Source organism: Caenorhabditis remanei, chromosome I (assembly GCF_010183535.1).
Source record: "Caenorhabditis remanei strain PX506 chromosome I, whole genome shotgun sequence".
Taxonomy (NCBI): Eukaryota; Metazoa; Nematoda; class Chromadorea; order Rhabditida; family Rhabditidae; genus Caenorhabditis; species Caenorhabditis remanei.
In genome coordinates, this window is record NC_071328.1 from 11,077,468 (window position 1) to 11,100,349 (window position 22,882).

A 22,882-nucleotide genomic window follows, 5' to 3' on the forward strand; every position below is an offset into this window, starting at 1 on the left:
TCTACTTTATAATTAATGTCTTTTTCAAGATTCTCAAAACTCATTTTCCTTTGCCAATTTTCATTTTAATAAATTAATAAACTAATTTTCATTATATCTGTGTGCTCTTCAACGAATAACTTGTCGCGAAATCAGGAAGAATGCAGGTTTTTTGATAATTTTGATAAGTTTCATAATCTATTTATTCAAACAGTTTTCGGCTAGTATAGTTTTTAAACAGTTGATTTGCCATTTAAATGGACAGCTTATAGAGATTCTTGCTGGGTTTTGAAGGTCTGTTTGACTAACAATGAATTGAAAGATTGGGAGAACAACAATCAAAAGGATGACAACAGATGAGAAACAAATAAATTAGATGAGTTTCTTCAAGAGCCGCTCACTCCAAATCGGCTTCTCCATTTTAGCTGAACATCCAAACGCCTCCATTTGGTCGAATTCATCTACGAACTCCATCTCTTCCCACGTGTCTGTCGCCTCTTCTTCTCCGCTCTTCTCTTTCTCATCCTTCTTTTCCTCCCGTACAATAACCCACTCTGGTTCGTTTATGATACGACGTGGCAAGTCACGATAGAACCAGTAGTCGAATCGATGGGCGCACTTTTGACAAAACGAACGGAGCCCACATTTTTCTTTCTTGAATATTGATCATTACGTAATCCATAGATATGTACATACCTCGAAACAGGACCAGTATTTGCGCTCATTTTTCAAAGTAGATATATCAACCCAAAGTCCGCATTCGGATAAGTTCCAATGAGCCACCAGATTGTCAGACAGTGTCACACGTTTCATTAGAACTGAATCGTTGAGTCTAAAAACAAATTGTGGAGAATAAATAATATAGATTAAACACACATGAAAACTTTTCCTTTCTGCTTATTCCACCAGCCAGCGTCCGATTTTCTCGCGAAGCGAAGAGTGGCGAAGCCATCAGTGTTCAGAGCTTGGACCATGAGGTTGCTCAGATATCTCTCATCCGGTTTCGTCGAAAATAATTCTGTGCCACCTGAAAAATGGGTTGTTTCACTAATTTTTTATATGGTTTTTACTTACTTAGAGCAACCTGAATGTCATCCATAAAACTAGTCGTATCAATCAAGGATCGAGGTTCAAGAGAGTGATTCTCCATAGAAATTGTCTCCATTGCAGACTCTTTCAGACGAATGAGATCGAGCATTTCTTCATGGAAAGAAGTGAAAATCTCTCCATCTGTCAGGCAGTTGGCAACGAACTTCTGAGGCCGAAAGTAATATCGGAATCCTTCAATTTTTGATTGCAGAGTCTTCAACATTTCGTTGAAAATCTTTCTTTGTTCCTGAGGATTCGGATCAAAGAATTCGATCTCTAAGACTCCCAAGGGTCGATCCATAACGGCAGTTGCGAGAATAGAAGTTGCGAGACTGATTGGAGTGGTTCCATCGATTTTCTCGGCAACAGAATCGTTTTCGTCATAACTATTCATCATTCTAAAAAAGTTGAGAAGAATTTGAAATGATTGGTTTCCTCTCAACTAACCTTTTAATCACAATTCCATCCGATTCCTTCCGAAACTCCACTCTCAAAAACTTTTCAACATCCGAATAAATCACAAAGAGACATCTATCAACATTTTTGAATGAGACTCTAAGACGGGGGACAAAACAATATGGTGTACTCAAGGCAGAGTTTCTGAAAGTTAATTTATTTCTTCAACAAAGTCTAAAATTCTAAGGGATCAAAACTTACCTCACAATCGAGGCCACGTTCCGGATCACATCTAGCTGAGACTTGGCTGAAATATCAGCATACATCTTGAGAGGAAGTTGATGATATACTGATTGCACGAGCTTTCACAGGGGTCTTTCCAGCAAGAAACACGTGGATTATGTGGAACGGCGACAACAAATGATAGGGACGCGTGAAAAATGGGGAGGCAGAAAAAAAATGGAAACACGTGTCACGTTAGTTTAATTTAATATCAACGGGGCAGAATTTATGTTTCAAGTGAACAGATTGAAAAGTACTCTTTCGCATTTTACAGGGTGCGCCATAAATAGTGATATACGCAAAAAACGTTATAACTTTTTTCAAAAACATCAAAACTTCTTTTCCTTTTAACAAAAATTTTTTCATTCGGTACAGAAATGATATTCGATAATGATTTTTGGTCCGCCCACCTTCCTCCTTAATTACAGCTCTCAATCTCTTCGGGTAGATACGACCTAGGCACGGAGGTAGTTGACGACTTCAGCGTCCCAGAACTTATACAGAAAACAATTCAGAGAATTCGAACCAAATTTTTTTTGTTAAGAAACTCTTTGGGTAGGATATTCTTAATATGAAAATTTGATAAAATAGCGTTTTGGCAAGATTGGCACCCATTTCGACAGCCAGGTGAACTCCGGAAAATTGTCTCTAAATGACTGTATGGTAGTCTTGGAGCGGTGGACCAGCGCTTCGACTTTCTAGAATGTCCAAAAATGATTTTCAAGATGAAAACAGGTCTAGCAATTATTTTCAGGAGTGGTATAGGGTTTCGGATTAATTTTGGTTCCTGGATGGACCAAAAAGTGAAAAGTGTAGCTAAACGGGTAGCCTCGGACTAAAACAGGGACTGGAGGTGGATCTAAAGTCTCATCGAGAAATTTTTTGTTCTAGCAGAATGCCCATAAGTGATTTGCTACATTCGTTTTGTTTTTAATGCCCTGTTCGGCTTTTATGGTCAGCTACTTTCATGAGTAAACACTGAGATCAGATGAGCGATTTTGTGCGTGCCAAGGAGGAACATATGAACTATCAACTTTTATAAAATCCTGAGTTTTTAAACTAGAACAGTGATTTTTTGACAACACAATAAGAAAATATTCAGGTTTAATTTCATATTCCATTCAACTATTTTGGTTGAAATTTCAAAGCTATAGAGTACTTTTATCAAGATCCGGTCCAAATCAGGCCTGATCCTCTATTTGCCGGAATTTGTCCAGGGCGGAACCGGAACAAATACTGTAAATATATTTTCCAAGAAGGTCTTGAATATGACAATACATTCCGTACGTTAGATTTTTCTAAAAACCTGCATTTGCGCCACTCTCACCATCTTGAAACTCCCATAAAAGCTTTCCACACTCACTGATACAGTCAATGGTAGAGGTGGCTGAAGAAAAACTGTTGCCACCACCGTAAAAATGAAAATTACAATCTGTTACTTCGAGAACTTGAAAAACACATAAAAACTGATAACAAAACATAAATTTGAATGTGCCTGGAGTTTTGTGCCTGAAGCAGAGCAGACCCAAACATACATATCACTATTTATGGCGCACCCTGTAGCTTTAAAATTGTTGAACATCGCATGTGCATGTTTTCAGACTCAATTAATTTTAAAAGTTGAATAATTTATAGTTATTAGAAGTAAACGTATAAGATCAGAATACCAAGAACGATAGGTAAAACAATAACAAAAACTATTAATCCTTTCTCTTGTAGATTGAGACTGAAATCGAATTTTTCGTCTTCATCGTCGACAGCGTCATCCTTATCGTCGTCATCTTCTTTGTCATCAACACCGCCCTCGTCGTTCTCATCGTCCTCATCGTTCTCGTCGTCGTCGTCATCGTCATCATCAAAGTCGTCCTCAGTAAGCTCCTCTACTCCATGACTTGAGTCAGCTAATTCTTTCTTCACTTCCTCTCTAATCATTTCTCTCAAAGAGCGCACAGTTCTTAGGAACAACGACATATCTTGTTTACTTGACGGTCGGTATCCGATATCAGTCCATTGTGGTTCATAGTAGATACGACGTGGAATATTTCGATAAAACCAGTGATCGAAAGGATCCGAACACTTCTTACAGTAATACCGAAGACCACATGTTTCGTTCTGAAAATTTGTGGACTAGATGAAATAGAAGAAGGAGACAAAAAAGGGGAGTTTAGGTTATGAATTGCTCCCAATAAAATAACTGTACCTCAAAGGAATAACTGTACCTCAAAGAATTCCAAGTAATCGTTTTCATCATTCACATGTACCATATGAAACCAAACACCACATTTCGACTTGTTCCACCGAACCACAAATCTTTTCTTCGGCTCCAAAACCACACGCTTCATTTGTACTGTGTTGTTTAATCTGTGAAGGATTGTTGATACAGAGAGAACAATTTAGAAGCACACACCTGGTGACCGGTGCATTCAGTGTGTCCCATCGATGAAATTCCGAGTTTTCTAGCAAGCGACACGTTGAAATTCCATTTTGGGGCAAATTTCTCAGACATAACTTCATATCTCCTGTTTGATATCCTGACATTTCCAGTTTCGTGCAACCTGGGTCACAAATTTCAATCAGTTCTGCATCTAATTTACTTACTTTGAATTTTATTTTTTGGGAGAAATTCAGTGCTGTCAAACACCTTCCGGATGGATACTGATTCCAACCTGAAGAAAATTCCCTCGATTGCTATCTCTTTCAAAACTTTCATGTCAATAATGTGTTCATGAAAACTGGAAACGATATCAACATCTGCAAGACAGTTGTACATAATCTTCCGAGTTTGAAGAACATTTTTCATCTGTCCATCATCCAATTGGAACGTCTTCGACATTTCTTTCAGAATTTTGGTTTGTATCCTTTTGTCAGAATTCGAGAATTCGATTTCTAGAGTTCCCACAAGTGCATGTTGATCAATAAGAACTGAATCGAGAACACACGATGCCAAAACAATTGGAGAAGTATCAGTGACTTTTTCGGCTGTGATGTCGTCTAGGTCATAACTGCTTTCCAATCTACAAATGTCTGACAGTTTATACTGAATGCTTTGAGTATAAACTGTATGAATCTGACCTGTGTACGATAACTTCACCGAACTTGCTCAAAAACTCTAGTCTCAAGAACCTCTCCACACTCGTATAGATCACAACAAGACATCTTTCCAGATCTTTGAACGAAATTCTGACACGCGGCACGTAGAATAAGGTATCATTACTATTTGGTATGGAGTTTCTGAAAAATAGAAAAAGGTCACAAAAAATGTGGTTCAATAGAATACCTAACAATAGAATCCACTGTTTGGATCACATCTAGCGGAGATTTCATTGGGATATCATCAGACATTTCTCAAGAAGAATATGCTAATCGATGACGGTCGTAAAATTGATTTTTCCAAACACGTGGATAATATAGAAAAATATATAAACAAACAACTCTGCGAGGTCTGCGTTCTACCGTGAAAATTTTACAATATTTGGTATCACGTTTCACCAGAGCTACAGTAATCCAAGTTTTCTCTTCTCATTTAGCTGATTGCAGTGGACCTTCAAAAACAACTAGAAAAACTAATATTCATTCATACACAACGTTTTATGTTGAGAAAATAAACATTTCTTCTACATTCCTTTAGGCATCTTCGCCTTCGCTCCTTTATTTTTCCGGGCGTGAGATTTATGAGTGAGATTATTTGCCATTATCAACTCTTTCTTGATTTGGGCTTCCATCGCCACGAAATCTGGTCGAACAGTTCCAGTGATCCGTTGTAATTCCATTGCAATTTCAGCCATCGACGGTCTCTCGTTCTCGTTTTCAGCCCACGCTCTCGCCTGAAATAGAAACTAAAGTTTCGTAAACAAAATTAGTTTCTTACAATGAGATTTTTGATTTCTTGATTAAGTTCTGCTGGCAACTCCATTCGATATCCAGTCAAAACTTTTTGAGCAACTTCAGCAACCATCATTCCGGGATAGGGCTCTATTCCATTATTATAGATCTCCCAACTCATGATTGCATACGCCCAAACATCACTTTTCAGTGAGAACAGACGTTGTCGGATGACCTCAACAGCCAACCAACGAATCGGTGCTTTCTTATGAGGATCCGCTTGATAGGCTATTCCGTGACGAGTCAATCCGAAATCGGATATTTTCACTCTTCCATCTCCGTACAAACAATTTCTCGCCGCAATATCTCTATGCATAACTGGTTTACTGTGCAAGTATTCAAGTCCCCAGGCTGCTTGAAGAATCATTTCATTCTTCTTCTCAATCGACAGATCTGGATTCTTCTTCAAATAACTATCGAGTGCTCCGTTTGTCGCCAATTCCATAACCATATAAAGTGGCTCAGTTGTTGCTGCAACGCCATAGAAACGAACAACATGCGGGTGTCCGAACTGTCTCATAATTCTCGCTTCTCCCATGAATTCCTTGATTTGATCTTTCGTTAAATTCGAGAGTTTTGCCTGTTTGATTGCGACATTCACAGTTTTTCCTCCTTTTCGAAACTTAAGTTTCCCCATACTGACTTCTCCGAACGCTCCTTCTCCCAATTTCTTGATAATCTCAATATTCTCGTGATCGAGTTCCCATGATTGACGAGGGAGAGCTTTAATCAGAAAAACGTCATCTTTTACGGAATCTTTCGTTTTCAGATGATGATCAACCAGTTCTTGGATTGATGGAAACGCATTCTTCTCGATGAATACTTTGTTTTCGTTGCATTTGATGACAAAGTGTTTAATCTGAAACCTTTCAATGAATTTTCGATATTCTGAAAAAAAAAACCCAAGTCTCTTCGTCAATATTCGGTGGCTGATTGTGAAAAACACTTAGAATATGAGATCTGGGTTCTCCTTTTCGTGGTTCCGAAATACGTATTAGAAACTCTCCGTTTGTTTTCAACACCATTTTTACATCTTCTCTTGGCAAAAAGCCGTGATAATACGTCGATTTTTCAATAGGAACAAGATGACTACTGAAGAGAGAAATTTCGATTTCCATAACATTTCAGATCTTTTGATCTCACCTTCCTTGTGATGTACTCATTTTTGATGTTAACCTATCACTGAGATAGTTTTCTATACTCTGAACCGTTTAAAAATAACAAGAAGACTGTTGATTCGGATGGGAGATAAAGGGGGCGGAGGTCGGTGAACTATGAAGATGAGATAAGGTTAGGGGTGGCCACGTATCATTATTAAGATAAATCTATTCTCCGAGTATTTTCAAGTTGCTTTGTTCTTCTCCACCGGCTCTGATTACTGTAGAAGCAAACACAATTTGTGATTTACTATCGAGATTGTATTTTTTAAAACAGGAAAACACTTTTGTTAGAGGTTTTCCTACCAGTAATCTAAAAGCGAAACAATGATTGTTAGACTGTTTTTCTCTTCCTTTCTGAAGATACATTTCCTTCTTTCCTCGTCTTTTTCTGATTTTAACCTCGAACTACGGTCTGCAAGTCCGCAAACACAAAGTTTGGCCAAGCTCACCAAGTGCGCCAAATACTACGACAAACTATTGAATCAATTTTTTAACAAGTTTTTTTACTCCCTCGTCAACAGAACTTTTTGATCAAAATCGCTTCAAATATGGAAAAATCTAAATTTTAATTTCGAAAAATTATTTAAAACAAGTGCATTCAAAATCTCCCTCTTTGATCAGTTGTATCTCTCTGCGCTTCGAGTTGTACATATTCAAACATTTTCGTAAAATAGTGAACCTTTAGAAACGATGAAATTTCTGGAAAGTTCCGAGATGGATGTCTTCTCGCAGACTCTCGTTACAGGAGCAATCGATTGTGTTATCGACTTTAAGTAAGTAAAAGAAATAAGAAGATTAGTCTTGACAATATAGGCAATTTGAGATTAGAAACCTATTCTTCAAAAATGGTTACGAGCGAAAAGAAGCAGTGGAAATCCAATGACAAATCTGTGATTTGGGACGAACGTCAGCCGTTGGGATCATATGAAGAGACGGTGATGAGCGCATCGCCTAGCGTGGGTCACAATCACCGCCTTCGACACCTCTCCGAGCGATCGTGCTCTGGAGGATCAGACAACGACTTTGACAACAATGATTACCTGATAAAGGATTCAATTTCCCGAAAAAGATTATATGATCTAACGCAAGTTCTCAACTGTTCGTTTCCTGATCATGACTTTACGAATGCGAATAGCGAGGCTTTCGCTCTCGTCAATTATACCGTGAGTTTTCTTCTTGTCAAAACTGATTTTCATTTCATAGTTCTCAGGATTTGAGTCGTCTTGTTGACATGAAATTGGAGACAATCGTCAGAGATTATCACATCAGAAGAGAAGAATTGTGGGGGCTCATTGACGACGCGATTGTGCCCGGCGATTGTCAAATCTACAGGTTTACTAGCGAGTTTTATAAATATTGTGTTATTTCAAACATTTGCAGTTTCAAATCGCAGTTCGAAGATGATCCGTTTACCGAGGACGGCTGCATCTGGGCTCTTGCGTTTATTTTCTATAACAAAGCTCTCAAACGTTTTGTTATCCTTACGATTCGTTGTCTATCGAAGCAAGCTGACACTTCAATCGAGATATTCCCAGATTTCAGTGAAGACGAAGCCGAGCCACATGAAAAATAGACGATATTAAAAGTCTTAGAATACTTAGAGCAGACAAGCGATGTGAATTGAAAAGTCGGAGTTTTTATAAGTTTCGATACCCATTTATTCGTTTGTCTTCTAGGTAATAGAATATCTTGCCGGCAAGCTTCTTCTGTAGTCTACTTGTAAATAGAATTCTCATCTCCGTTTACCACCTCCACCCTCTCTCGAGTTCGCATTTAATTTGCCACTTGTCTTCCCACCGCTAGATCCAAAACCACAACTATTCTGATTCTCATTTGCCCTTTATAATCGTAGCTACTGATTTACTACAAAATCGCATCATAATTTCATAAACTTTTTTTAATTCAAATTCTTCCGAGAATTTCTTTCTGATATGGGTTATTTTCACCTATGTATATCTAATTTTGGCTACCTTTTCTTCCGTTCTGCTATTTATCATCATTTCAGCTAGAATGCCTAGCACTTCTATGACCGAGGATCGCTCTGAAATTGAGCGACGCCGTTTTGAATATCTTGACCATCCAGCGGATATTCAATTACACTCTTGGGGATCCAAGATTGAAGAAGCTTTCGAGGCATGCTTAGTGTCTATGTTTGGATACATGACTGATTTAACCAAAGTAGAAGAGGTTCGAAGTTTTCTATCACAGGAACCCCGGTTTTAACGGTACCTATGTTCAGCAATACGAGTTCTACTGGAAAGCATCAGGAGATAGTATGGATGGCCTTCTCTTCCAGTTTCTCGATGAGGCTCTCAACTCATTCCACGCCGAGCCATGCTTTGTAGCTAAACGAGTTGAAATTCTTCGGTTTGATAAAGAAAAGTTTCAGGTTCGGATCTGGAGTTGATAAGATATAACCAGCGATTTTTCAGATTGAATTCCGTGGGTGGGGAGAGTCCTTCGATACTTCAAAACATGAGACAGAAGCTGATATCAAGTCCCCAACCTATTCAAACATGCAAATCATTGAAAAACCTAACAGATGCGATGTCTACGTCATTGTTGACATCTGATTTTCTATTTTCTGAAATTTTCATTTGATCTTATTCTCCGATATATTTTCTATCCGCCTCGTTCTCGTTCATTTCCCGTGTGATAATCGCGTTTTCCTTCTTTTCTTGTCTACATATTACTGACTAAATTTGTTAACTTTTACAGGTAAAACATGGGCATCGACGTAAAGAAGAAGGTGCTCAAGCGCAAATTGAAGCAGATGAAAGATGGGCACGAGAAGAAAAAGGCCAAGGAAGTTGTTGAAGAACAACCAATGGAGGAAGATGAGGAAGACGACGTAGAGGACCAGAAAGCTGAATCTGAAGAGACCAGCGGTACCAAAGTATCTGAATTCTTGACAAAAACGACCTTTGCTTCACTGGAAGGCAAAGTTAACGCCACATTGTTGAAGGCCGTTCAAGGATTAGGATTCACGACGATGACTGAAATCCAAGCCAAAAGTATCGACCCTCTGTTAGAAGTGAGTCATTTTCCTTAATTATCAATTAATTTCATATGTTTCTCTTCTTCATTCGATAACTTTTTCAGGGAAAAGACGTGCTGGCATCTGCTAAAACTGGTTCCGGAAAGACTCTTGCTTTCCTGATCCCAGCTATCGAACTTCTTCATAAACTCAACTGGAAACAGCACAATGGAACTGGAATTATCATCGTCTCGCCTACCCGTGAATTGTCTATGCAGACCTATGGTGTTCTAGCTGAACTTCTTGAAGGTTCAAACCTTACTTACGGACTTGTGATGGGTGGTTCCAATCGAAGCGCCGAGAAAGACAAACTTGGAAAAGGTGTTTCAATTTTGGTAGCCACACCTGGACGTCTTCTTGACCATCTTCAGAATACTGATAATTTCTTAGTTCGCAATTTGAAGTGTTTGATTATTGATGAAGCGGATAGAATTCTTGATATTGGATTTGAGATCGAAATGCAACAAGTTCTGAGGCATCTACCAAAACAACGTCAGTCGATGCTTTTCTCTGCAACTCACTCTCCGAAGGTCGACGAACTCGTCAAGCTCGCTCTCCATTCAAATCCCGTCCGTGTGTCTGTGAACGAGAAGGCGGAAGAGGCAACTGTCGAAGGATTGCAACAAGGATATATTGTTGCTCCATCAGACAAACGTCTTCTTCTTCTGTTCACTTTCTTGAAAAAGAACAAAACCAAGAAAGTTATGGTGTTCTTCTCATCTTGCAATTCAGTCAAGTTCCATCACGAACTCCTCAACTACATTGACATTCCTTGCATGTCTATTCACGTGAGTCAACGTAATGAGTGCCGTTAAACTAAAAAAAGTAATTTTTAGGGAAAGCAGAAGCAACAGAAGCGGACAACGACATTCTTCCAATTCTGTCAAGCCGAGAGTGGCATTCTTCTCTGTACTGATGTTGCTGCTCGTGGTCTCGATATCCCAGCCGTTGACTGGATTGTTCAATACGATCCTCCAGATGAGCCAAGAGAATATATTCACCGTGTCGGACGTACTGCTCGTGGAACCAATGGAAGTGGAAAAGCTTTGCTCGTTTTGAGACCAGAAGAACTCGGATTTTTGAGATATTTGAAAGCTGCTAAAGTAACACTGAACGAATTCGAGTTTTCATGGAATAAGGTAATTTTCAAATTGGCAAAAACTGGCCCTTATTTTGCAAACTAAATTGCCAGTAGTGGTTTTCGGTAGACACATTGAAAAGGTCGAATTACTAATGTAAAGTGCAACCGCAAAGAGATTCAAAGATCAAAACATCATATGAATTAATACGGAAGTGAAATTATATTAGTACTTTGATTTCAAAACTGTCAAACACAATTCTGAGAAATTACTTATTTGCAGGTAGCCAATATTCAATCCCAACTCGAGAATCTCATCAGTAAGAACTACTACCTGAACAAATCTGCAAAAGAGGCATACAAGTGCTACTTGAGAGCGTATGATTCGCATTCACTGAAGGTAAGTGTGTTCTGAAAGTGCAAAGAGGGAGAATGATGACATGACACTAATTTTGATTGTCCACAAGGTTTTGTTACACTTCGGACTATACTTTCAAGATGTCCGGCTACAAAATACTTGAGAATAGACGACACCTCCGCAATATATTTTTTTGCAGGACATCTTCGATGTGACTAATATGGACTTGACAGCTGTTTCGAAATCATTTGGATTCTCAGTTCCACCATTCGTCGATCTCCCAATTAGTAATAAGCCAAAGGTAGTATACGCATCAGCATCAGAGTCTTCAACAAAAATTCGTTTTCAGGTTGAGGTTCGTTCAAAGCTCTCTGGAGCCGGATACCGTAAAAAGAAGCCGTCATTCACTTTCAAAACAAAGAAGTGAGGAGGATAGATCACGCCTTCATTGTTATATCATTGTTATCTCTGTTGTTTTCTTTTAAATGTTATTCCCCTTTTTTGTTCTTTCCCCCACATTTTTATGATCCATTTATTGTTTTTCTATCGTTCCATCGAAATCACTCATAAAACTGTTTCAGCGCGTCACAAAACCAACGTTTTGCAACTGTCTCATTCCGTTTCGCTTCACTTTTTTACAGATTAAAAAGCGAAAGCTCGTTCTCGTTTTCACCTTTTTCTAAGACATCATCACGCAAAAAAAAAGAAGATATCGAAATTCTATATGGAGAGAAGGAGGAGGAGACGGGACGATATCATCTACATGTCATTTGTACATTGGTGAATATATGTAAAGTTGTTGCGCCACTGTCGTCGTCCTCACGATGTCTTCGTTTTCTTCTTTTTCAGATGGCCGCTTCCTGTTCCCCTCATCTTCAGAATCTCTCGTGGTGACCCCGCCCACCTCCCACTTCTTCCACTTTTTTCAATTAGGACGCCTACTCAGGGTCCTCTCTGTATAAAAACATTCTTTTCGAAAAAAATAACCTAAAAATTGAAATACCGCCCCCTCTCATTCACTCTCCTCGATGATCTTTTTCTACCTTCCGGCTTTATTTTTATTTCGTCATCAGATCTCAGCAATTCCAATTCCCAACGGTTTATTAGGTAAGTTTCAGATGGAAATTCAATCTCTGAAAATCTAGAATTTTGTTCTTTCTTTCACCTGAAACTCAATGTTTCTCTCTTTTCTAAAAGTCACTTTCACTTTTTTATCCAAAGTCAAATCCTACTATTAGTCATATGACGACTTCTAATAACATCATGATAATCAATGTCAAATAGATGAAAACTTCTATAATGGGGTCTTCGCATGGCTAATAATTTGAGATAAACGCGACGCAGACAACACGTCAAGTGGTGAAGAAAGTTGAACGAAAAGTTTGAATGAGATCTTTTTGAGATAAAAAATTACAGGAAATGTCGAAGTTGAATGCACAGATACAACGATTGAAGCGGTTTTCTTGACAGAGTCCAACTTTTTAGGTTTGAAGAATTTATGAGAAAAAGTTATTGGATGTTTTCAGGCCGAGTTTTCGTTTTGGGTCATTCTCAAGACAAAGAGTGCGTTTCTCGAGAAATCGGAAGACGGACTACCTCGATTACGGTGCCACGTGACAAATGTGGAGTTGAGACTGTTCAGCATGGAAAGGGAGCTGGGTACACTTCTTCTGTCAATATTGTCATTTCTTTCCATGACAAGTTTTTGACAAAAGTTGACAGAGTAAGTGTGGATTCTGAATTGTCTTCTTCAAAGTTTGAAATTCCAGGCATACAACATCACTTGTCTCTTTGCCCCCACCGGAGATGTTGTTTCATATGCACTGACTGTTCAACCATCAGTTAGTCTTTCTTTTGAATCTAAGTCCATATAATTATCCCATTTTCAGCTTCTAAAAGATATCCAAGTTCTTGCTGATCAGCCAAACTGTGAATATGAAGTATTCGATGTGAGAACTCGACGACCAGCAGAAGTTGTTCATGTGAATGCACCATTGGAACATGTTTGGACTTGTGATGGAGCTAATCTCGGTAAGACTACGATCTCCTCATTCTCAACCCATTCTCTAACAAACAAATTTCAGATCTCTTCTGTATGCGAGTCCATGATTGTGTTATAAACGAAGGAAAAAGCAAACGCCGTTCAAGAATTATTGATTCAGAAGGATGCTCTCTTGATACTTCACGCCTTCCACAACTTCGATATGACAACAATAAGCTGTCGGCTCGGGTTATGTCGAAGGCATTCCGTTTTGGAGATGATGTAGCAGTCGAGTTCGAATGCAACGTACGATTGGACCTTCGAAATGGAACATCCTGTCCAAGGCCAAGATGCTAATTTAGACTTTTAATATATTTCTCTAATTTTCCTGTAATTGAAAGAACTAATATTTGTGTTGTTGAGTTAAAATATTTGTAATTCTAGATATTGAAGATAAATTATTGTACCTTTGTTTCAACTTGAATTCAAACATTTTCAGAGTCGTAAAGTAAGTAATACAAAACATGTCAGAAAGTTGGCTACATTAGACTTTTTCATTTAAGTGAATTGGACAATTATTGTATAAATATATTAGAAAATGCCGGCTCCTGGTTTCCTTCCTGGCCACGCTTCTTTAGCATACCGTTTCTTGTGATGATCTTCGAGATCTTCTTCAGCTACAGTCGCTGTAACATATTGATGATGACGTGATTCTGGCATCGTCTTTCCATATAATTCGAGATCAGGAGCAGCGTTCAACGCCATTGGTCCAAAAGTTGAAGAAAGTGGCGCTGTGATCATTTCTCTTCCGGGACGGACAATCTTTCTAGGTGGCTCTAATCTCTTTGGATCTCCTGGTCTTTTGTTGGGATTCGTTGAGATGATTGCAGTTGTTACGAGATTTCGGAATCGTCCAACTGTTGGATCAACGTCTTCTGGATTGATAACTTCTTCTTCTTCGAGGAATGCAACATTTCCGCGTGGCCGCTTCTTTCTTCGTGCCTCTTCAACCGAAATTGGAAGTTGTGGAATTCGTCGGTTTTGAGCGGTATTGTACGATGTTTGATGCTAAAAACGATGAAATATTGATAAACTCGCTATTTTCTTACATCTAATTGTTCTTCAGATGCAGCCACCGTCGGGTCATCTTCGATATGATGCTCAGTTTTTAGACGAACAGCGTATTTTCTGGTGGATGCACCGAGATGGAACTGTGCACCTGGATCCATGAAAACCACCTCCAAAGGCCGCAGACGTACGTTTCCGAGAAATGTTCCGTGACCTCAAGATGAATTGAAAATTTTGACAAAATCAGAAATTAACTTACTGCTATCCATATCTATGAGAGCAAATCTTTGCAGCAGCCCATGATAAAGCAGAAGAGCATGAACTCGTGAGCATGAGGCATGCTCTACAGCGAAATCTACCTAAAACCAGTCTTTTTTGTAGTTTCGGAAATAAAAACTAACCTGTTTGTTGTTTCTTCCGAAGTAATAGGCTTTTTTATCATCGATCAATAATTTCTGAATTAGATAATTAACATAAATAGCATTTTAGAATATTCCGAACCTGAATTAACGCGTCTCCTTTATATACATCCAAATGTGCACCATCCGGTGGTTTCACTGCCCATGACGGAACTTGAAATTTGCTTTTTTCGTCCGCTTCTTCCATTACGTCTAAAATTATCAATATATAAGCAGAACTCTACGCAAAATTGTTCAAAAAAATTGATAGTATATGGTTGGATGTAAAGGTGCTCCAGTGAACAAACTGACGAAAATGGAGGGAAATTCAAAATAGAAGAGGTTTTAAGAACAATAAAATATTTATTTAACAGGCTTTTATAAATGGGGTTATCAGTGATAAGTCTTAGTTTATAAATATATTCCGAAGATAACCATTTAGTTGTAAATTGTGATGAGAATTAGCTTTTTGGATGTAAAAGATTTTGAAAGAGATGTAAAAACTGGGGAACAGTAGAAATTATCAACATGAGATCACTCGGTTTTGCTGAAAAAAAACTCAATCAAACTTCAGTCGCAGTCAGTTGGTGAGAGCCTGTGGATTGAGTACGTGGACGGGATTCGAGAGGCACAGAATATGTACGACGACGTTTGTTTCGAGCGACTATAACTGTTTGTTCGTCTGAAAAACCATACTTTCCTCATCGATATTCAATTGTTCAACTTACGGCAGGCGTTAAATTGATTTCCATTGCTTGGAACTCTCAGTTCGAAAACATCTTGCGTGCTATCAAGAACCGCATCGCCTCGAACTTTCGGCAACTTCAATTTCATTCTGATATTGGGTTCAACAAACTGATTCACAGGAGCTCCATTGATGCCAAGTTCAATTCCGTCTTCTTTGGATCTCAAGCACCAAAAAATTGTGAATACTAGCCCGATTATGTTCACAACCATCACGAGTATAATAGCTACGCAGGTTGCAATAGTTTCCAAATTCCATTTTAGAGTAGGTGGTGGAACGAGACCATCAGTCATTCTCGGGTTTTCTGAAAAAATATTGTAATTTGGCTGTGGATATAAAAGCAGGAAATCTACACGAACCGAACGCGATAAACATGAAATATCTTTTCCGATCCGAAAGCAAACATTGTTTGTGTTTTTTGAGAGGTTGGTCACTTTTAGAAAAAATCCGCCTTGTTTCACCGAAATTTCATCAGTTGATGTTTTATGGAGAGTTCGCATTTCGGGTGAAAAATATTTACTCGAAGAAGAATAAAATCATTTTTGTAGCATGTCTTCAAACATGTTTCGTAAGAAAATCTAACGAAATAAAAATTGAAAATATCCGAAATCAGAAGAATTTCGATAAAATTTATCTAAAATGGGCGGAGCTGACAAGCAACAGCACCGCACCTCCGAGTTTGATGTGCAGGGTTGCTGTTTTCTCAGCTTTTTTTCCAAATTTCCTTACAGTAAAAAACGGAGAAACGAAAACGGGAACTACCAAAAGGGGAGAAACGAAAACGGGAAAAAAAGGCAGCACGCACGATCGTGCACGAGTTCTTGTGCGGTAATATAGTTAAAATGCGTTGTCTTGCATATGCGGCTATCCATGCTCACAAACAATTACCGTAGTCCTAACTAATACAAATAATTTTATACCTACAATTTTTTTTAATTGCTTACACATATTTTTTTTTGCAACCACGAACACTCTCATAATTCAGAAAATAAATTTTATCTATTTTACAAGTATGACACAAAGTATATACTTAAGTATTTGCGAACCGCAAAAATTACTCACCTTTCTCCCGTTTTTGTTTCTCACCTTTTGGTAATTCCCGTTTTCGTTTCTCCCCGTTTTCGTAGTTCCCGTTTTGGCTTTCTCCCAAACGGTAAATATTTAGAGTATCAAAAAAACCAGATGATTAAAGGCACATATGATATCTAGAGAAGTCGCGCCGGGACCCGACTTACTTTTCAGCGCTAAAAAACATCAGCGCCAAAACTTCCCACCCATTAATTTGTCGGAAAGTGATTGAACTAAGTAGTCCATATTTCTTAGAGAAAATATTAATTTTTTCGCCATGTTCGCAAGGCGGCGAAGCGGAGTACATCGGACAGCGATTGCATCGCCGAAAAATATAGGTAGGTTCTAAATAATTTCTTCAGGACTTTTAATTTGATCAAAGAAACACATTTATTAAGTTTGTATTGTCTTAGTCGATCGTCAATTCCTATTCTTACAGCTCGCCGAACAACAATGAGAGCTTCGGCACTACCACGCCCCACTGAGCCGCTGCCCAACACTCTGACAACTGGGCGCCACTCAACACTTGGACATACGGGGTGTCCAACACTCAGAGCGCCGATCGGAAGCCATCCACACGTCTCTACAGCAGCTAAGCCTACAGCGACGACTTCAAGAGCAGGGAGCACGTCATCTGCACGTTCCACTACATTGCGCTCTTCGACTGTTGCTAACAAGACTATCGCCGCACCGACTGCGAGAACGAGTAATATGGCTCGTGCTGTACCAGTATCGTCTCGTCCTCCCTCAGAGGTTGCATCTCTCAAGTCAGAGATCACAAAGCTGAAAGAGGAGCTTAAGACGAGAGTGGAACAGATAAAACTTACGAATGAAGTGTTGGAAATGCAGACAACGAATCTTACACACAGCAATGCGCAGTTGGAGAATGCTAAAATCAAGCTAGACTTAGTGGAAAACTGTAAGATCACGCTGGAAGAACAGTTGAAAGTATTAAAGGAAAACATGCAGCAAAAAACTGCTCACAACGAAGAAATGTGTCAGCAGCTGAACGAAAAGGAAGCCATCCTGAGGAAGTTGCATAATGATGTCGTTGATATGCGAGGACAGATTCGTGTGGCGGTTCGCGTTCGCCCGATGCTCAAGGCAGAAGAGGAATCCAGTAATGATGGAATAGAGTACCCGGCTGTGAACGCGATCGCAATCAATCAAGGGACAAAGAAGGGAACAACTTTGATGTTCGAGAAAGTTTTCACGCCTATGTTTTCGCAGAAGGACGTTTTCGTCAATATTGAGGACTTCATACTAGTTCGTTGGTTCTCAGAATTAATTTCTGACTTTTTTTTTTCAGTCTGCACTTCATGGTTACAACGTCGGATTGATTGCATTCGGTCAGACAGGGAGTGGGAAGACGCATACGATGAGAGGAGGCGATGCTGAAGAAGAAGGAATTATTCCAAGAGCTGCAACCTTCCTGTTCAGAGAGTCGAAAAAACTAGAAGCAACGGGATGGAAGTTCGAATTTTCATTATCTTTCCTCGAAATCTATAACAATGAAGCTTATGATCTGCTCAACAATCATGCCGCGGTCAAACTCCGATTAGTGAATCAAACAGTGACACTTGATGGTCTGTCGGATCATCCGCTGGTGAAACAATCTGAAATTGGTAGTCTCCTACGAACTGCAGATAAGAACAGGAAAACCGCTGCAACAAAATGCAACGAGTATTCGTCTCGTTCTCACGCCATCTACATGTGGAAGATCAAGGCTCATCAGCAAGCCACTGGTTAGTAGTGATATTACCAAGTTTTTTCAAGAAAAATTGTATTAATTTCAGGTATATCGACGTCTTCAATGCTCAAACTAGTAGACTTGGCCGGATCTGAACGCGCGAAAGAGTCTGGAGTCATTGGACAACAGTTTAAGGAGATGACCAACATCAATCAGTCCTTATCCGTTCTTCAGAAATGCATTAGCTTGCAAAAATCCAAATCCCAGCATGTCCCGTATCGTGATAGTAAGCTCACGCAAGTGCTAATGGACTGCTTAGGAGCCGGAAATTCCAAAACGATGGTCGTGGTCAACATCAATCCGTGCAATGATCAGGCAACAGAATCCAAGCGAAGTATCGAGTTTGCGTCAAAGATGCGCGACACTCACATCGGATCAGCCGTTCAACAGCGTGATCTCTATTGAAAGATTGGGCAGTTCGCTCCATTAGTGAACCACTTTCATAACAATGTTCTATGTAAAATAACTTGATTTATTCGCTTGTACCATAGCATCACTGTTTGTTTTATTTTTTATCACTGTACTAACAATAAAGAAGTCTTGAGTTTTTTGGTGTACATGTCTTTACGCAGGTAAATTGAAGCCAATGCTTTATTTATTTAAAAAATGACTGATCTGTGTTTCATTTCATGCTTGGACCTATTTTAAAGAGAACGAACCGAATTTTAAAATGGCTCCCACGCGAAGAAGTACAAGACGTTCGTCAAGATTTTCCTTATCGGCCGTGGATATGGAAGAACAATTGTAGTTTTTTGAAAACTTGAACTAGAAAATATTGTTTTTTAACAGAGGGGAACTCAGAAGATACGAACAAGAAATGATAGATCGCGTAATAGCCCAAAATATTCATAATGGGGACAACCAAGAAACACAACTTGCTACACCACAAGCTCCTGGTATCGCTCCACAGCATGCTGCACCCATTCAAATGTTATTTCCTGATGATGAGAGTGACTCGGATGACGATGTTGCCGTTGTAATCCGACCTCAACCAGAAGCTCGGGCAGTTTCGCCTCCTCGTTCGCGTGTAGTGTCGGCTAGTTCCAGTAGCGACGATGGAAGTATTGTAGATACTGGTCGCAGGACATATCATGATAGACCGATCGCTGTTACTGGGCCTCGAGTGCAGTCACGTTCACCTGCGCCGAACCGAATTCGTTCAGGAAATACGATCACCGCGAACTTTGACCAACATCCTGCTGCTGGACCAATTCGAAGAAGAAGTTCTCGACAAGCTGCTGCACGTCGCAACAACGCTACACATGCTCCTGTTCCGCGTGAAGTAGTAAGAACATTTTTTGATCACGTATCTGCCACTCGTGGAGTCCTACGTCCGTCAACAATGGGAAGGTGATTATAGAAGGTTCTTATTTTTGAAAAAAAAACACTGATTTCAGAAATGCCGATATTAATGTTCAACCAATAGTACACATTGTTGTACCGAGTGATAGTAGTTCAGATGAGGATAATTTTTATAACAGACTCAGAGTCGTTCCCATCGGTGGAGTTAGAGCCCCGACCAACTCGATACGGCACAGGAATGTTATTCCTGAAGTGAGAATTCCTCGTGCAGGAATGTATGCTTCAAATGATCCGAACCGACCATGTCGAAGACTAGCCCGTTCTCCAGTTCGATTCGGCACACCGTTTCGAGTCGGCACTCCAGTTACCACTTGGGGTAACTGCACAATGTGTTTTGATAGCCCGATCGACCCGCAAGGATGCAATAGATGTCAGCAAATTCTAGGATGTAAAACGTAGGTGGAAGAGTTAGATGGACGTTATAAAGTATATATTTTCAGGTGCGTCAACAGCTGGTTTGAGTCTTCCGAAAGCCCATCGTGTCCACTGTGTCGTCGCAAATGGGCACGAAAACCAGATGTGGCCAGAATGACTACGATTGACAAAAGGAAAACAGCAAAAGCCGCTCGTCGCGTTCCAAGACGCTCTCGTCGTTCTCAGGTTGTTTAACTGAGTAACCTTAAAATTCACTAGATCACTCATTTGATCTTTTCCCGTAACACTTATAATTTTTACTGCATAGTAATTTTCACATTTGATACTCTTATTCATTGAAATGTTTTCCATTTGAATTTAATTGCTTCTCCTCCTCCTTTGTTTAATGTCCTAGAATGATTGTTCCAATTTTTGTGGAGAGAGTAATAATAAAGAGATGATCTGTTGTATTTCAAAGTCACCATATGCAGGACCTACGAATAATTTGAGGAAAAAAACTTATCATGTAATTAATAACAATTTTGTAAAGAATTTTTTTAAAATAGTTGACCAGCAAAAGCAACAATCGTTATAAGTTTATTTTTTTTAAACAATTATTAAATTATCATAAAAACAGGAGAATAATTCTAACAGATTATAAGATTCTTTTGGCAGGTGGAATACTGAAAGCTTCGTTTCTTGTTGTCTTCTTGTCCTTCTCTTGATTCCAGACGAAAAGTTGAATGACTTCGTAATCGAATTCGATGGTAAATCTGATTCCATCATTACGAATGAAATCGAATGAATTGAAAATGCTGATTTCTCCACCGGAGTTGAATGGAAGGAACCGGTCATTTTGGATGCTCGGATCGAATTCAGAAATCTTATAAACTCGTTCTTCTTTCATCTCAACTGCATTCAATCCTCTGATTATTTCCATTTCGTTGAATCCTCCTTCCTTTTCGAGTGTCAGCACTTGCAACTGATTATTTACGTTTCCATTCTTCAAATCATGAAGAAATTCGTTGATTTCCTTGTCCGAAAACGAGATATCTGCCAAATAGATCACTTTGTTCTTCATTTTCTGGAGAATTGCAGTGGTGATCCATTCCGAACATTTAATTTTGAGCCAATCGATATCGAAAATCTTCTCATGTTCCGTTCTCAATAGAATTGGTCCTTTCAACGATAATCCTTTTTTGAAATTGACAGAATTGAGTAGAGCATTCAGATATTCTTCAGTGAAAGCATTCCTATATTCGATCATGAAATGTGGATCCAATCCAACTGAAAGTACAGTACACTCCATATTGATATCATAGAAATAATTGGAAAATGATGGGCAAATGGAGAGTTGATCGATGGGTCCGGGGAAGAGCTCTCTCATTTTATGAAGAGTTTCTGAGAGATTTCGAAGGAGAAACGACTTGTTTTCTTCTTGGAAACTGCAACGGAAATTCTGTTTGAGCATTGAGATTTTGAATCGATGCTCGTCAATATCCACATGGTATCCTCCTGATTTGATATGCAACAGTTGAATGAACTGTTTGAATCGTTGATTGGTTTCAGATAGAGGAATCAACGACTCCAAAGGCATTGACTTGAGAAGAATAGAAAGTGGAAGAAGTGGGAGTTCCATAAGAGAAAATGGGGTAGACGACATAGTTAAGTGAATGAGTGACAGACCAGCACAGACACAAACAGGAAGAATGAAGAAACTGCTGAACGATGGTGGTCTTGCTCATAGTGGGCGGAGTTTTACAATCATCATATTCTGCGTCGCGTCTCTGGGAAGAGACATAAGGGATCTGGGAAGATTATTATAAGAACCGATGATTTCGAATAAATGTTTGAATTATCATTCTTATATATAAAAGACATGTGGGCGTTGTCTGGACTTTTTCAGGATGTCGGCGTATGATCGTAGAAAATAATTATTTTTCGGTGGACATCTATAAAGAAATTTAGCAGTTTTCATATCGGTTGGGAATTAATTATCTAAAAGAGTGTAATTTCAATATGAAACCTGAAGGAACCTTTGTGAAAACTGATTGCTAATGACAGAGGGATACGGTATGCCACCTCATTTCACCACAACTTTTGTAGAGAATGAACCATTCGAGAAGTTCTGAAAATAGTTGCAGAATCTGGTTTCGTTGGAGAATCTTTCTCCACTTTTTCGAACTCTCAATTGTTCTAATAAGGATGTAAATCTTTTTCCACTTTTTATATTCCAAATTTAAGATAAGACATAGACCACTGTCATTTGTTCTACAGTAGTTCTGCCTGTTTCATTATCACTCCTTTCCCCGGCTTCCTCATCTTCTGAGTTTACGAATTACATATTTTCATAAATAGTTTTTCCTTTGAACTAATTGTCTGATTCACACATTCTCATCGTAAATTTGGAATATATGAACACAGAAAGATTTACAGCCTCATTACCACTGTTCCTGAGGACGTCACACAACGATGTGAGGATAGTTTTGAGGAAAGAATACAAGAGAATACACTGATGAGATGAACGATAAGAGTTTATGATGGGAGGATACAATTCGGCTTGCCAAGACAAACATTTAAGTCTTGAAATTCAAAAGTCGAGAATTCGGAAAAGTGGAGAAAGATTTTCCAAAGAAACCAGATTCTGAAAAGATTATGTCATCAACTATATTTTGATAGCTTTGAAAGCAAAGGTGCCTAACTTTTTTTCTATGTGGAAACTAGCAGTGATATCAAAATGTTACAAACATTAAAAAACAAAAATTCAGCTTCAAAACTATCTCCTCTATGAGTTCATCCTTCAACTCACCCACAAAACACGGTAGTCCGAAGAAAAAAACAAAAGAACCATGAGACACGTGGACTGATTCTCCTTCTTCTGTTTCTCCCGTTCAT

At 39.0% G+C, this 22,882-nt stretch overlaps 13 protein-coding genes across 13 annotated transcripts; 6 read left to right on the forward strand and 7 right to left on the reverse strand.

Moving 5' to 3' along the window:
• Window positions 1-351: 351 nt before the first annotated feature.
• GCK72_002422 (uncharacterized protein) lies at window positions 352-1,790 on the reverse strand (the record flags this gene model as incomplete). The annotated part of the gene is made up of 6 exons (XM_003112019.1): window positions 352-633; window positions 676-811; window positions 856-1,006; window positions 1,054-1,466; window positions 1,516-1,668; window positions 1,726-1,790. The coding sequence occupies 6 exons, from the start codon at window positions 1,788-1,790 to the stop codon at window positions 352-354; spliced, it is 1,200 nt and encodes a 399-aa protein (XP_003112067.1).
• A 1,594-nt stretch (window positions 1,791-3,384) lies between these two features.
• GCK72_002423 (uncharacterized protein) lies at window positions 3,385-5,088 on the reverse strand (the record flags this gene model as incomplete). Its single annotated transcript, XM_053723416.1, has 6 exons — window positions 3,385-3,858; window positions 3,966-4,107; window positions 4,154-4,301; window positions 4,345-4,760; window positions 4,819-4,977; window positions 5,024-5,088. The coding sequence occupies 6 exons, from the start codon at window positions 5,086-5,088 to the stop codon at window positions 3,385-3,387; spliced, it is 1,404 nt and encodes a 467-aa protein (XP_053592061.1).
• Window positions 5,089-5,360: 272 nt separating this feature from the next.
• Window positions 5,361-6,791, reverse strand: GCK72_002424 (uncharacterized protein; the record flags this gene model as incomplete). Its single annotated transcript, XM_053723417.1, has 4 exons — window positions 5,361-5,570; window positions 5,615-6,487; window positions 6,531-6,720; window positions 6,772-6,791. 4 exons carry the CDS (start codon window positions 6,789-6,791, stop codon window positions 5,361-5,363), a joined length of 1,293 nt encoding a protein of 430 aa, XP_053592062.1.
• A 711-nt stretch (window positions 6,792-7,502) lies between these two features.
• GCK72_002425 (uncharacterized protein) lies at window positions 7,503-8,361 on the forward strand (the record flags this gene model as incomplete). The annotated part of the gene is made up of 4 exons (XM_053723418.1): window positions 7,503-7,561; window positions 7,612-7,951; window positions 7,999-8,120; window positions 8,169-8,361. The coding sequence occupies 4 exons, from the start codon at window positions 7,503-7,505 to the stop codon at window positions 8,359-8,361; spliced, it is 714 nt and encodes a 237-aa protein (XP_053592063.1).
• A 437-nt stretch (window positions 8,362-8,798) lies between these two features.
• On the forward strand, window positions 8,799-9,361 carry GCK72_002426 (uncharacterized protein; the record flags this gene model as incomplete). Its single annotated transcript, XM_003111938.2, has 3 exons — window positions 8,799-8,975; window positions 9,028-9,177; window positions 9,221-9,361. The coding sequence occupies 3 exons, from the start codon at window positions 8,799-8,801 to the stop codon at window positions 9,359-9,361; spliced, it is 468 nt and encodes a 155-aa protein (XP_003111986.2).
• A 152-nt stretch (window positions 9,362-9,513) lies between these two features.
• Window positions 9,514-11,688, forward strand: GCK72_002427 (uncharacterized protein; the record flags this gene model as incomplete). The annotated part of the gene is made up of 6 exons (XM_053723419.1): window positions 9,514-9,822; window positions 9,891-10,613; window positions 10,662-10,964; window positions 11,187-11,303; window positions 11,461-11,562; window positions 11,611-11,688. 6 exons carry the CDS (start codon window positions 9,514-9,516, stop codon window positions 11,686-11,688), a joined length of 1,632 nt encoding a protein of 543 aa, XP_053592064.1.
• Window positions 11,689-12,289: 601 nt separating this feature from the next.
• GCK72_002428 (uncharacterized protein) lies at window positions 12,290-13,599 on the forward strand (the record flags this gene model as incomplete). Its single annotated transcript, XM_053723420.1, has 5 exons — window positions 12,290-12,368; window positions 12,788-12,984; window positions 13,031-13,102; window positions 13,151-13,292; window positions 13,346-13,599. 5 exons carry the CDS (start codon window positions 12,290-12,292, stop codon window positions 13,597-13,599), a joined length of 744 nt encoding a protein of 247 aa, XP_053592065.1.
• Window positions 13,600-13,833: 234 nt separating this feature from the next.
• GCK72_002429 (uncharacterized protein) lies at window positions 13,834-14,916 on the reverse strand (the record flags this gene model as incomplete). The annotated part of the gene is made up of 5 exons (XM_053723421.1): window positions 13,834-14,310; window positions 14,379-14,524; window positions 14,570-14,669; window positions 14,712-14,765; window positions 14,812-14,916. The coding sequence occupies 5 exons, from the start codon at window positions 14,914-14,916 to the stop codon at window positions 13,834-13,836; spliced, it is 882 nt and encodes a 293-aa protein (XP_053592066.1).
• A 355-nt stretch (window positions 14,917-15,271) lies between these two features.
• Window positions 15,272-15,746, reverse strand: GCK72_002430 (uncharacterized protein; the record flags this gene model as incomplete). Its single annotated transcript, XM_053723422.1, has 2 exons — window positions 15,272-15,390; window positions 15,437-15,746. 2 exons carry the CDS (start codon window positions 15,744-15,746, stop codon window positions 15,272-15,274), a joined length of 429 nt encoding a protein of 142 aa, XP_053592067.1.
• Window positions 15,747-16,784: 1,038 nt separating this feature from the next.
• On the reverse strand, window positions 16,785-18,698 carry GCK72_002431 (uncharacterized protein; the record flags this gene model as incomplete). The annotated part of the gene is made up of 2 exons (XM_053723423.1): window positions 16,785-17,410; window positions 18,641-18,698. 2 exons carry the CDS (start codon window positions 18,696-18,698, stop codon window positions 16,785-16,787), a joined length of 684 nt encoding a protein of 227 aa, XP_053592068.1.
• On the forward strand, window positions 16,799-18,676 carry GCK72_002432 (uncharacterized protein; the record flags this gene model as incomplete). The annotated part of the gene is made up of 4 exons (XM_003112081.2): window positions 16,799-16,859; window positions 16,961-17,787; window positions 17,831-18,266; window positions 18,318-18,676. The coding sequence occupies 4 exons, from the start codon at window positions 16,799-16,801 to the stop codon at window positions 18,674-18,676; spliced, it is 1,683 nt and encodes a 560-aa protein (XP_003112129.2).
• Window positions 18,699-18,941: 243 nt separating the features above from the next.
• GCK72_002433 (uncharacterized protein) lies at window positions 18,942-20,242 on the forward strand (the record flags this gene model as incomplete). The annotated part of the gene is made up of 4 exons (XM_003112215.2): window positions 18,942-19,015; window positions 19,061-19,621; window positions 19,669-20,028; window positions 20,074-20,242. The coding sequence occupies 4 exons, from the start codon at window positions 18,942-18,944 to the stop codon at window positions 20,240-20,242; spliced, it is 1,164 nt and encodes a 387-aa protein (XP_003112263.2).
• A 400-nt stretch (window positions 20,243-20,642) lies between these two features.
• Window positions 20,643-21,650, reverse strand: GCK72_002434 (uncharacterized protein; the record flags this gene model as incomplete). The annotated part of the gene is made up of 1 exon (XM_003111872.2): window positions 20,643-21,650. One exon carries the CDS (start codon window positions 21,648-21,650, stop codon window positions 20,643-20,645), a length of 1,008 nt encoding a protein of 335 aa, XP_003111920.2.
• Window positions 21,651-22,882: the final 1,232 nt, after the last annotated feature.